Source organism: Coregonus lavaretus (genome assembly GCF_964263955.1).
Source record: "Coregonus lavaretus genome assembly, chromosome: 31".
Classification (NCBI taxonomy): domain Eukaryota; kingdom Metazoa; phylum Chordata; class Actinopteri; order Salmoniformes; family Salmonidae; genus Coregonus; species Coregonus lavaretus.
The window spans coordinates 18,673,022-18,684,953 of record NC_140018.1 but is presented as its reverse complement, the minus strand read 5'-3'; the positions used below and the strand labels follow the sequence as shown (position 1 = coordinate 18,684,953).

General features: G+C 42.7%; 2 protein-coding genes across 2 annotated transcripts; one reads left to right on the top strand and one right to left on the bottom strand.

Moving 5' to 3' along the window:
- Window positions 1–1,238: 1,238 nt before the first annotated feature.
- Window positions 1,239–5,371, top strand: LOC311106861 (DNA repair protein RAD51 homolog 1). The gene is made up of 10 exons (XM_084149242.1): window positions 1,239–1,486; window positions 2,104–2,212; window positions 2,389–2,526; window positions 2,655–2,772; window positions 2,890–2,981; window positions 3,127–3,221; window positions 3,412–3,525; window positions 3,732–3,861; window positions 4,055–4,176; window positions 4,513–5,371. The coding sequence occupies exons 2-10, from the start codon at window positions 2,132–2,134 to the stop codon at window positions 4,634–4,636; spliced, it is 1,014 nt and encodes a 337-aa protein (XP_084005368.1). The 5' UTR covers window positions 1,239–1,486; window positions 2,104–2,131; the 3' UTR covers window positions 4,637–5,371.
- Window positions 5,372–5,519: 148 nt separating this feature from the next.
- rmdn3 (regulator of microtubule dynamics 3) lies at window positions 5,520–11,167 on the bottom strand. The gene is made up of 12 exons (XM_084149241.1): window positions 10,312–11,167; window positions 9,921–10,110; window positions 9,650–9,790; window positions 8,352–8,694; window positions 8,106–8,208; window positions 7,946–8,006; window positions 7,774–7,849; window positions 7,498–7,575; window positions 7,271–7,369; window positions 7,099–7,152; window positions 6,896–6,976; window positions 5,520–6,798 (listed from the first exon to the last, which is right to left on the bottom strand). Exons 1-12 carry the CDS (start codon window positions 10,526–10,528, stop codon window positions 6,712–6,714), a joined length of 1,530 nt encoding a protein of 509 aa, XP_084005367.1. The 5' UTR covers window positions 10,529–11,167; the 3' UTR covers window positions 5,520–6,711.
- Between the last annotated feature and the right edge of the window lie 765 nt (window positions 11,168–11,932).

Genomic DNA, 11,932 nt, shown 5'->3' with positions numbered 1-11,932 from the left:
CCATTGCTCGTGTCTCTTCTTCTTATTGGAGTCCAAATTTGAGATTTTTGGTTCCAACCGCTTTGTCTTTGTGAGACGCGGTGTGGGTGAACGGATGATATCCACATGTGTGGTTCCCACTGTAAAGCATGGAGGAGGAGGTGTTATGGTGTGGGGGTGCTTTGCTGGTGACACTGTCTGTGATTTATTCAAGGCACACTTAACCAGCATGGCTAGCATAGCATTCTGCAGTGATACGCCATCCCATCTGGTTTGGGCTTAGTGGGACTATCATTTGTTTATCAACAGGACAATGACCCAACACACCTCCAGGCTGTGTAAGGCTATTTTACCAAGAAGGAGAGTGATGGAGTGCTGCATCAGATGACCTGGCCTCCACAATCCCCCCGGCCTCCACAATCCCCCGACCTCCTCCCAATTGAGATGGTTTGGGATGAGTCGGACCGCAGAGTGAAGGAAAAGCAGCCAACAAGTGCTCAGCATATGTGGGAATTCCTTCAAGACTGTTGGAAAAGCATTCCAGGCGAAGCTGGTTGATATAATGCCAAGAGTGTGCAAAGCTGTCATCAAGGCAAAGGGTGGCTATTTGATGAATCTCAAATATAAACTATATTTTGATTTGTTTAACACTTTTTTGCTTACTACATGATTCCATTTGTGTTATTTCATAGTTTTGATATTCTACAATGTAGAAAATAGTTAAAATAAAGAAAAACCCTTGAATGAGTAGGTGTGCCCAAACTTTTGACTGGTACTGTATATTTCCACAGTGGTTTTGGCCTGCCTGGTGACATTACCAGGCGCTAAATAGGTCAATAAGAAAGAGAGTTCCAAACCTCTATGCCAATAAAAGCTAGTTTTCAGTTTTCCCCTCCACACTCAGACCACTCCAAGACAGTCCTAGCAAAATTCTTCCTTAAGAAATTGGTCTTTGCTAAGAAGCTATTTTTGATTCTATTTGACAATTTTAATTGAAAAACAATCACATTTAATTGTTACCCAGAAATTATTTGATAATGAAATAAAAAAGGCTGCATTGGATCTTTAATGTTTGGTTACTTTAATTCTTACATCTGTAAACTGTGATTGACTTCACATTCCAGTGCAGTAGGTGGCGGCATGCACCTCTAACGTTTGTTTGCGGACTGCTATTATATTAGAGAAGAATCCCAGCGTTCGGGTCGTCACTAGTTACCACAGACACAAAGTCATAAACCCCGCCTATTTCTACAATTTATCTTCTTAAATTTTGATTTTAACCGTAACCTTAACCATACTCACATACTGCTAGCCTTATGCCTAACGCAAACCTTGAATTAAGACCAAAGAGCAAATTTTTGTTTTTACGATAGAGCCAACTTTGTGGCTGTGGTTACTAGTGAAAACCCTGCTCTCGAAAGGACAGCGTATTTACGTAGGCCGCTCAACAAGTACGTTGATTTGCGAGCGGGAGATTTTTGTTCAAGGCAAGCAAGATAAACTGGAGGTAAGTGGACGCTGTTATTGTAACATTGGACAAATCCTATTCAATCACTTTAAATTAACATGAGTTAGCTACTATTTTGAGCGAAACGTCGATAACTCAGTTAGCGTTAGTGAAGTGCAAGTAAGCCAAGTCAAATACATGCCAGATGATTTAATTGTCGGCTCAGCTGGACAAATAGCGTAAACAACTACGTTTCATATAACACAATATCGGTCATATTCAAAGACTGTTCAAGTCCAGTATTTTACGTTAGTCAAAAAAAAACACTACAACACCTATCTAGCTAAGTCTTATATTTTCAAGTTAATTGTTTGATGACTAGCTAACGTTCGATGTGATAACAAGATGCCTTAAAATGAAAGTTGGAGTTGAAAGATCAACATCAACAACTTGACTAGTTAACAAGCCAGTTGCAATTACCGGTTGTGTAACTTCTGTTGCTAGCTAGCTAACTAGAATCATTTTGGATTCCATTCCAACAAGAAAATAACCCTGTCTTGATCAAGTTTAATAGCATATGGGTGTGTGTCTCTCAGGTGTTTCCTTTTGTGTTAGTTACTATCTGCCTTTCAGTTTCATCCTCTGTGAAAACAACTTATTTTATGAACTCTTAACAGACATACCTTCGCCTGTCCATAAATAAAGATGGCTATGAGGAGCGAGGCCAGGGTGGAGGTAGAGGAGGAGGAGGAGAGTTTTGGACCACAGCCACTGAGCAGACTTGAGGTAGGTGTTGGAGCATTTATGCCCATACTAATTTATCTGGGTACAGTATTAGCTGTGTGTTTGGCTGATATTGACTGAGGATATTCCACGTACTAGGCCGAACTGATCAATATTAAAATGTTGCGTCTTCACATCAAATGCATGATGGTAGTGTAATTTGCAATGTCTCCACACAGCAATGTGGCATCAGTGCCAGTGACCTAAAGAAACTGGAGGATGCAGGCTTCCACACCATTGAGGCAGTGGCCTATGCCCCCAAGAAGGAGCTGCTCAACATCAAGGGGATCAGTGAGGCCAAAGCAGACAAAGTCCTGGTTAGGTCACCTTCATTTACCAATCTCTTGAGTTTTTATTTTCTGCTCATTTTGGGTTGCCCACAGCTGATGTTAAGCCTGATATTATGACTGAATGATGTTCCCTACCTCTATGGTAACTCCTTCAGGCTGAAGCTGCCAAACTAGTGCCCATGGGCTTCACCACAGCAACAGAGTTCCACCAACGCCGAGCTGAAATCATCCAGATCTCCACTGGGTCCAAAGAGCTGGACAAGCTGCTTCAGGGTGAGGCTGTCGTCTCTTTACCAGTTTCCTAGAACCTTTGTCATGACTCTGTTTTTCCACTTGCTCATTTTATTTGTCGCTATCATGTGTATAAAAGGCTTTCTCACTCTCTCTCAGGTGGGATAGAGACGGGCTCCATCACAGAGATGTTTGGAGAGTTCCGGACAGGAAAGACACAGCTGTGCCACACCCTTGCAGTCACCTGTCAGGTACTTGTCATGATGCCATTCTTTTTCGCACTAATAAAGGTAGACTTGGCTGTACACTCCTATCTCATCCCAATCACATCTGCTGACATCGTATGACAATAGCACTCTCAGGACATTGTTTGTGTAACGTTTTCCCCCAACTCAGTTGCCCATTGATCAGGGTGGTGGAGAGGGCAAAGCCATGTACATTGACACGGAGGGGACCTTCAGGCCAGAGAGGTTACTGGCTGTAGCAGAGAGGTGAGTTCTCTCATGGACCAACACAATAATAGAGTAACTACTGGGTTATATGACACTGACAGAGATTGAAATTTGGAGCAACATTATTCCACTACAGGAATAACACACATACATTTGTCTGTTCAGAGTTACCATCATACATGCAGTACTCCTTCAAAAAACTGTAGAATGTACTGTTGTCTTTTATTAGGTATGGACTTGTTGGGAGTGACGTTCTGGACAACGTAGCCTACGCTAGGGCATTTAACACAGACCACCAGACCCAGCTGCTTTACCAAGCCTCAGCCATGATGGCAGAGTCCAGGTCAGACTCTATCCCTCCCTCAACCCTATTCCTGAGGTTTCTGATCCTTCAGATGTTTTTCCATTTCTCACATTCCTTGTTTTCCTTCCATGTTGATAGTATTGTTTATGACATGAATTGAAGTGATCTGGAATAAGGCCACTACCCTCTGGTCACCCAGTCTGCAACGCTATTGGTCTCTAACCATATGGCCCCTTCTCTCTCAGGTATGCCATGCTGATAGTGGACAGTGCCATGGCCCTCTACAGGACAGACTACTCAGGGAGGGGAGAGCTCGCAGCACGGCAAGGCCACCTGGGACGCTTCCTGAGAATGCTGCTGAGGCTAGCAGACGAGGTAAGGCCAGGGTTAGAATTACAGGGGCTTTGTCTGTTTGGCGAATTTCTTATATCTATGACTCTGGTGTCAGTCAAATACAATGTTTCTGTCAGTAATGTTCTGAATACTACTTTGTGGGCCCATTTATGTGTGTGCACAACTCTTCACAGTATGGTCATAATGCTAAAAACGTTGTCTCTCGCCTCGTCAGTTTGGCGTTGCCGTAGTGATAACCAATCAAGTGGTGGCCCAGGTAGACGGTGCTGCTATGTTCTCGGCAGACCCTAAAAAACCCATTGGGGGCAACATCATGGCACATGCGTCCACTACACGGTGAGTAGCTCCATTGACCCCATTGGGCTTTGCAGAATAAGGAATGGGGTCAGTCTTTTACATTCTGCTCCCAATATGTTATGTTCTAATGGTTTCAAACATAGCATACCACTTGTTAAGCCCCTGGTGTTCTAGAAGAATTCAGCTAGCTATCAAACTAAACCTCTGTAGCTCAACTGGTAGAGCGCGGCGCTTGTAACGCCAAGGTAGTGGGTTCGATCCCCGGGACCACCCATACACAAAAAATGTATGCACGCATGACTGTAAGTCGCTTTGGATAAAAGCGTCTGCTAAATTGCATATTATTATTTATTATAAACCTCTCCTCTGTTTTAGACTGTACTTGAGGAAAGGCCGCGGGGAGACGAGGATCTGCAAAATCTATGACTCGCCCTGCCTCCCTGAGTCTGAAGCCATGTTTGCCATTAACGCAGACGGGGTGGGTGACGCCAAGGACTGAGCTCAGCTGGAACCATGCCAGAGGGTGAGAGCATGGCTGTATTTCATGAGGCCATGCCCCTCACCGGCCACCGTAGACTTGCACAATGGCAGCTCTTTTGTGTTGTGTACACACTTCCCTGAGGCAAGGGCTAAGAAAAATGGCTAATATGGGAGATGCTGGCCATAACGGTTGATATGATTTTGGACCGTTCCATACTGAGAAAATAATGCATTCCTACACTATGGGAGGGTACTTTGCATGGAGTGTTGCCTATTGCCCTAAGGAGCACAGTGATGCACATGCTTAGGCCAACACTGTATACAGATCTGTATGGCTCTAAGAAGCTTTGAGAACCAGAGGGAGCTCGGCTTCACAAATGTGTGGAATTTATTTCACCGACCCAACAGACTTGTAAAATAATGATTGTTTTCTTTTTGTAATAACTCCACTGGATATGTGGACTTATTATTTAAGAAACGTAATGTTTTGAAAGTATTGTGACTTTGGTTTTTCAAGGATGTCTGGTTTTCTACAAGTGTTTTTCATTACAACCATTGTTTGAATTTGACATTCCCACTGTATATCAGATCAATTCTATTTATTCTATTATTAAGAGCAGATGTTTGATTGGATAAACATACCAGTACAGACCCCTTGACACTCTTCAATTTTCCCTATTTCTTTGTCCATTCCAGAACTATACTTTGTTTAAGATGCATTGTATTAAAACATTTTATCATTAGGATACCCTGTCTCCGGTCTACATCTATGAAGTTATTTGAACTCTGACTTAGTTGACAAATCATAATTTCCCAATTGTACTAATGACCAGGAAAAAATACAAAGGAATTGATGATCCTTTTTGGCGACAGAATACCATAAGCCAGAGGATAAACAAACATTAATTTTATGAATGCATTTAATAAATGAAGTTCTCATGAATATACTGCAACTAAGTCCTTCCTGTAGTATTGATCAGTACAGTAAAAAGCTTCTCAAACCAGTTTCACACAACTGTCACAGGGAAAGATTAGAATATAACATCAATTTTAAAGGACTAAGGAATATGTATTGGAATGTTAAAATAGTGATAACTTGCCCTATTGATACTAACAAATGGAAGAATACAAATGCAATGAGTGCCAAGTAAAAGTAATCTTTAACAAACAAAAATAAATAATCAAATGTAAACACTTCTCAAAACAAATCAAAGGCAGCATAACACTCTGGAATTAAATAAAGTAGATTGTCTTCAGTTAAGTAGGTAGCTTTGTGGTTAAGAGCGTTGTGCCAGTAACCGAAAGGTCGCTGGTTCTAATCCCCGAGCCGACTAGGTGAAAAATCTGTCGATGTGCCCTTGAGCAAGGCACTTAACCCTAATTGCTCCTGCAAGTCGCTCTGGATAAGAGTGTCCGCTAAATGACAAAAAAAGTACTTAAGGTAGTTAGCCTAAGAAGAAAGGGTCCATGCTCCTTCTAAAATGCCATTACATGGACTTAAAACTGGGCTTGTGCTTAGTTCACTGAAACCCATTACGCACTATAAATCTTAAATAATCATACCATCTATGTGAGCTGTGAGGCTAAGTGATTTTCAGGACATGTTTTGATCCAATTTCATTTTAAATTTAGGATAAGTTGTCAACATTGCATCACTACACAATCTAAACAACGGTAGAGGTGATGTTTCACTGGAGTCTATACAGGGGAATTAGTCCGATCTAGGTTACTCTGCACACATTTGGTCAACAACACTAGCAAGAGACTCTGAAACATGCTAAATTACAGTAGTACCGTGACTGGTTAGATGAAAAAGTGCTTTGAAAACAAATGATAATAGCATACTAAGTAAATTTGTGAAAAGGAAATGAAAAAGGCAAAGATCATTCTTAAAAGGTACTGACTCCAATATAAATTGATCACTCCATATCGATTCAGTGACAAATATGATAGGAAGATGCGTATCTACTTGGCGTACTGAGGAGAGGAGGGAAAATTTGTCGTGAATGTTTCTAGTACACAGCTGATTGGGTGGCTTGTGATGAGCGAACTAGTTTGCCACTGGCCATCCAGTGGCAACCGCTGTGTCCCGCCCTATTTGTCCCCACCGGCGAGGGAGAGCTCAGTCGCCTTGTCAATCAAGGCTCCCAGCTCCGCCTCCAACTTAGCACTATCCTCCTCCTAAAGAATGAAAAGAAAGGTAAAAGTGCTGCCTAGCAAAGTCAACCCCATGTGCACAGTGAGCGCTCATCTCCATCCCAAAGAAATGTCTGCTTACCTCACTGGAGCCACTAGGCGTCTTCAACGCCAACAGGGCCCAGTTTTTAGCCTCCGACACATTCCCCAGCTCCTTGTGACACTAGAAATCAAAACAAACAAGAGGACAATCAGAGGATCAGAAAAGTTTCCTTTTACACTAGTTACAAACTGGAGAAATCTACCGTTTAATTGATCTTGTCTACAGAATTGTTTTTCCAATACCTTGGCGATGTAAAGTCTCACTGTCTTAGAGAATCCCGGGTTCAGCTCCTCCGCCTGAAATCAAACAAGGTGGCGAGGTGGAATAAAACTGATGACAACAACATTTCAATGATTTTTTTTCTTCTGTATAGAGGCTGAGAGTCAATTTGGCATTGGGCAACTGATCAAGTACCTTGAGGAAGTTTTCAAGGGCGTCGTGGAGAGTAGATGTTGGTGGTTTGTCATACAAGGCCGCTGCCGCCTTCCTCTCCAGCCAGCCAAGAGTGGAAACCTACAGAGGAAAAGGGATAGGGAGACAACGGACACGTTTTAGTTAGCATAGGACAGGTTGTATGGTTATGTTGTTTTTCAGCCAAGTCCCAATGTAAGGACTTGGGATAAAAAGCTTGTTCTGCTTACCTCATAACACCAGCGCCCCAGTAGGTAGAAACACAGTGGGTCATCGTCCCTAAGGGCAATCGCTCGGTCTAAATGCTCCTAGCGCAAAGCGAAAAGGCAGGGTAAATATTGTGCATACAAAAAAGTCACGTTTTCATGGGTTACTGTTTACAAAATGTGTTAGGAAAGTGCAGATCTGAACATACACAACTGTTTTCTGATTTAGATTAAACTTTATAAACGGAGGACTTGGATGACATTATTCCAATAGGATTCCGAATAGAGTAAGAAACAAACCTTGAGAATGTGACTGCTTTTCAGTTTTCCATGCATAGTCTCGTATTGGGAGGTGAGGCCTGTGAGAACAGCAAACCTGTGGAGGATTGAAAGAGATAAAAAAATAAAATCTTACCATTTTGCAAAGGGTTAAGGGTCGGCACTACATCTCTGACAGTTTTCAGTGACTCACCACTTGTGACATTCCGCATTCAGGCCATTCTTCTTTAGAGCAAATTCTGCTTCTTCACGACCTGTGGAGTATAGATCAAAGGTCAAAAGCAAACCACCTGATACATCTGACAGTGCATGTTAAAGTGAGGGTTCTCTACAAAACCAAATGTTTTCTTCACCTTGTTCTGCATACAACTTCTTCTCCTGCTTGTCCTCAGTGGAATCATACATGTCACTGTAGGCACGGGCCAGTCGCCATAGAAACTCCCTGCTGTCGCCATACTGGTATCACAAAAAAACAAAATATACAACATCAGAGATGTAGCTAGGCTTAACTAAAAATATTTTAACACAACTTCAGCAACATGAAAACAAAATTTGCCACAAAAGATCCACATTCTCAGACCCCTTTCATTTGGGCTGACCTGTAGCTTGTTGGCAAGGAGCAGATGGAAGCCCTCTGCCTTCAGCCTGGCATCACCCGTATGAAGGATATCACTCTGGGCCAGGAGTAATGCCAACTCCCCACTTGGCACTTCAGCCATCACCTCCAACATCTCCTCCTCCTCTTCATCATTATTATCTTCTTCCTCCTGTGGTTCCTCTCCCTCCTCCTGGGAGTCCTCCTGGCGTAGAGTGATGGTCGTGGCGCAGCTCTTGTCCTCATCCTCCTCGGATTCCTCCTCCGGCTCTCTTTCCGCCTCCTTGTCGGTCTCCCGATCCGTGTCCCGATCCGTGTAGTCCGACTCAGCGTTGGCGGTGGAGTACCTGAGACAGTGATGACAGTATAGGCAGACAGTTAAGGTCACTACAGAATTATAGTCTAAGGGCCAGCCACCAAAAATGTGTTGTTCCGTGACCCAGGAAACAAAACTGCGAAATGTCAAAATCATTATGTAGATAATGTTATGAATATGAAAACTGTGTGGTTCAACACTTGTAAAAGTTGCACATTCATTTGTTATTTTTAATAAAAGTTACAATTTTTTGCACCAAAATCATAGGCATCTTGGGTCATTTCCCTAGCAACGTTTCGACATTGCCATGTTTCACCTTGGTTACTTTTGTTGCACACTGCCGCACAGAACACATAACTATTTGTGAGGTCAGTGTTCATCCTTGCATAAGCTCAACCAACACGTTACCGATCCTTTACTGATCCAGTTGAACCCCAAAACGAGGAAATGTTTTAACCATGTACAGTGTTTCTCAATTAATATAAGACATTTTGGCAGCTGTATTTAGCCTACAAGGGACATCATTGATTTGCCTGCTAGACAAACTAAAGACAGCACAACGTTTGCTAGATAATACAGCTCACAAAACATTTAAGGTCCCGACAGCTACATAAAGCGCTGTTCTGGCATCTGAGAAAAATCAATTTAGCAGTTTTCAACAGCTTCTTATCTCGTATTATTTCGGATTCCTCAGGTCCGGTACATACCTTGCTTTCTGCAAGCATGGACAACGAAATGTGTGTAACAATTGCAACCAAGGTGTAACATGGCAACCTCAATGCTGCTAGGGGAAATTACCCAAAATGCGCTATGATTTCGAAATTGTGATATTCAATGATGTTGAAACGTTGAGGTTGTTTCCTGGGTCACGGAATGCCTTTTCTGAAGCCTTTTTTGGTGGTTGGCCCTTGGACTATTAGCCCTATGCTCATGTTCTTACAATGCTATCTATCCCATGCAGTGATTGCAGTCCATCCTGATCTTACCCTCCTTCGCTGGTCTCCCCTCCGTACACGCCTTGACTGGCAGAGAAATAGATAGAGCTGGAGCTCATGGAGTCGGTGCGTTCCCGATGGCTGATGACGTGGCGACGTCTGCGTGCCCTCTGGCTCTCCTCAACACCCTTCCTGCACAGAGCAGCAGAGAGACATTCAACATACATGTCTTGAACAAAAGACACTGAACGAAAAACCTGACACATGATATATCCTAGATTCAGTGACCCCTTGGTGAACTCATGTGGCCACCCCCACTCACTTGACATCCTGGATGATCTGCTGGGCGATGTCCTGCAGGCCGGTCCTGAGCTCGGCCACCTCGAAGCGGAGGGAGGACACACAGGTCAGCACCTCATCCAGTTGGTTCCTCAGCTCCACCTGCTGCTCAGGGGACAGCCCCTGCACCACCGCCTCCACCGCTGCCAGGGCCTGCTGCTGGGCCACCGCCTCTGTGAAGGGACAAACAGAGACCGAAGAGATGTGTGTGTGGGGGGGGGGGGGGGGGGGGGGGATAGACACACACCATTGCAAAGATATACATACTCATTACACACAGGCAGACCGCTGGACACACACACTTACAAACGGACATGCATAAATTCACACAGTCTCAGCTTCTGCTGCTATGCCATGCAGTGCCTACCACCTACCTTGTTCATGTGGCGCCATGTGGTGGGGTGTTCCATCTGGGCTGTCTATCAAGTACTCAGTGGGGTTGGTCTGGAGTAATAATGTTTGAGATCTTCTTCTACTAATTTCTTTGTAGATTATTAATGTAATCAAGCCTACACCCGCGGTGGCTCCTACACCCAGTCCTATCATCCAATTTCTCCCTAACGGCTTCATGTTGTGCCAAATTGGGACCATAGCAACTTCTTTAGATAACTCAGCTAAATAAGGTTGTGTTTGATAAACAATTGCCTTGGTCTATTGATAAAGAAATGCTAGCTAGCTAGATAAATTACTTATAGGGTAAATGTAAATACATTTGTGTCAGTCTCGAAAACCCTCATGGTAGCGATATTGACAGCATGATATTGGTAACGTTAGCTACTTTTGCTTTCGAAATGATCCGACAGCTAGCTAGCTTACTAGCACAGAAATACAGTGAAATAAACGCTTTCCAATCAAGCCGTTGAATTTTATGGTTAGCTAGCTATCTTGCAATCAATAACGCCAAGTTAGCTGACATCTTTAGCTTTGCTAATCAATATCTTGCATTTGGTATAAAAACAAATATGCTAGCAAGCAATGTTAGCTAGTTAGGAACGATTAATATCGTCATCCTTGAGCTGTCAAAACAAGACGCTCGCATCGTGGTACTACTGACAGTGTGACGACAAGCAACCGTTTTAGGAGAACGCCCTTGAAAATGATTATCTTAGCTAGCTACCTACTCTATTCCGCCTGCTGATAAGATACGTTTAAACTGTATAATGTAAGAGCAGTAACCTTAAAAACGCCATCACAACTTGTACCACTTTCGTTTGCGTTTCGACCTGTGCCGAGGGGGAATGATAAAAATGCAGGACTCCATGAAACGTGTCACATATTAATAATTCCGTCGAGAAACTATAGCTGTGTTCGAATACCCATACTAACATACTGTTATGTTTGTTCCTTGTTTAATGACAAAGCGGGGCATAGGTTTAACTACTTTTAATAAACAGATACTTCAACTAGCAATATAGTTGTGTAGCCATGCAAGGCATACTTCAACTCCCACCCTCGCACGGCTTGCTGGGTAACGTAGTCTTAATGTTATTAACACATAACAACAAATCTTCCTTCCTTTAAAATAAAACAATTTTTTCTCTGTAACTAAACATGTCACATCTCACATTTGTTTACTCAACCTGCATAACATGCAATTTTCAATAACACACATTTCTTTCCCTGTTTTTTTTTTTTGTTTTTTTTTACATCACTTAAGAGGCAAACATATTTTTTTTTGTTATTTTTTTTTTATTCATATTTTGAGTGTTTTTTTCAACTAAATGCAGTCTCTGTCCAACAATACTCTATTGTGGCTCTATTTGTTTTCACATAAACAAAAACATTCAGTCCAGGTGCCCTTTTATTTTTGTTGCAATTCTCAATAAGCCTTTCAGGGGCTCTGACAGTCCTTTTTGGTCGTTCTGCTTAAGTGTTTACTGAAGCAGTTGGACAGCGTTCGTTGTCAGTCAGGGTGTTCTGACTGAATTGTCCATTGCTAAAGGCATTTGACGCTTCAACAGTATCCTCCTGATGATCCTCAGTCCCTTGAGTGAA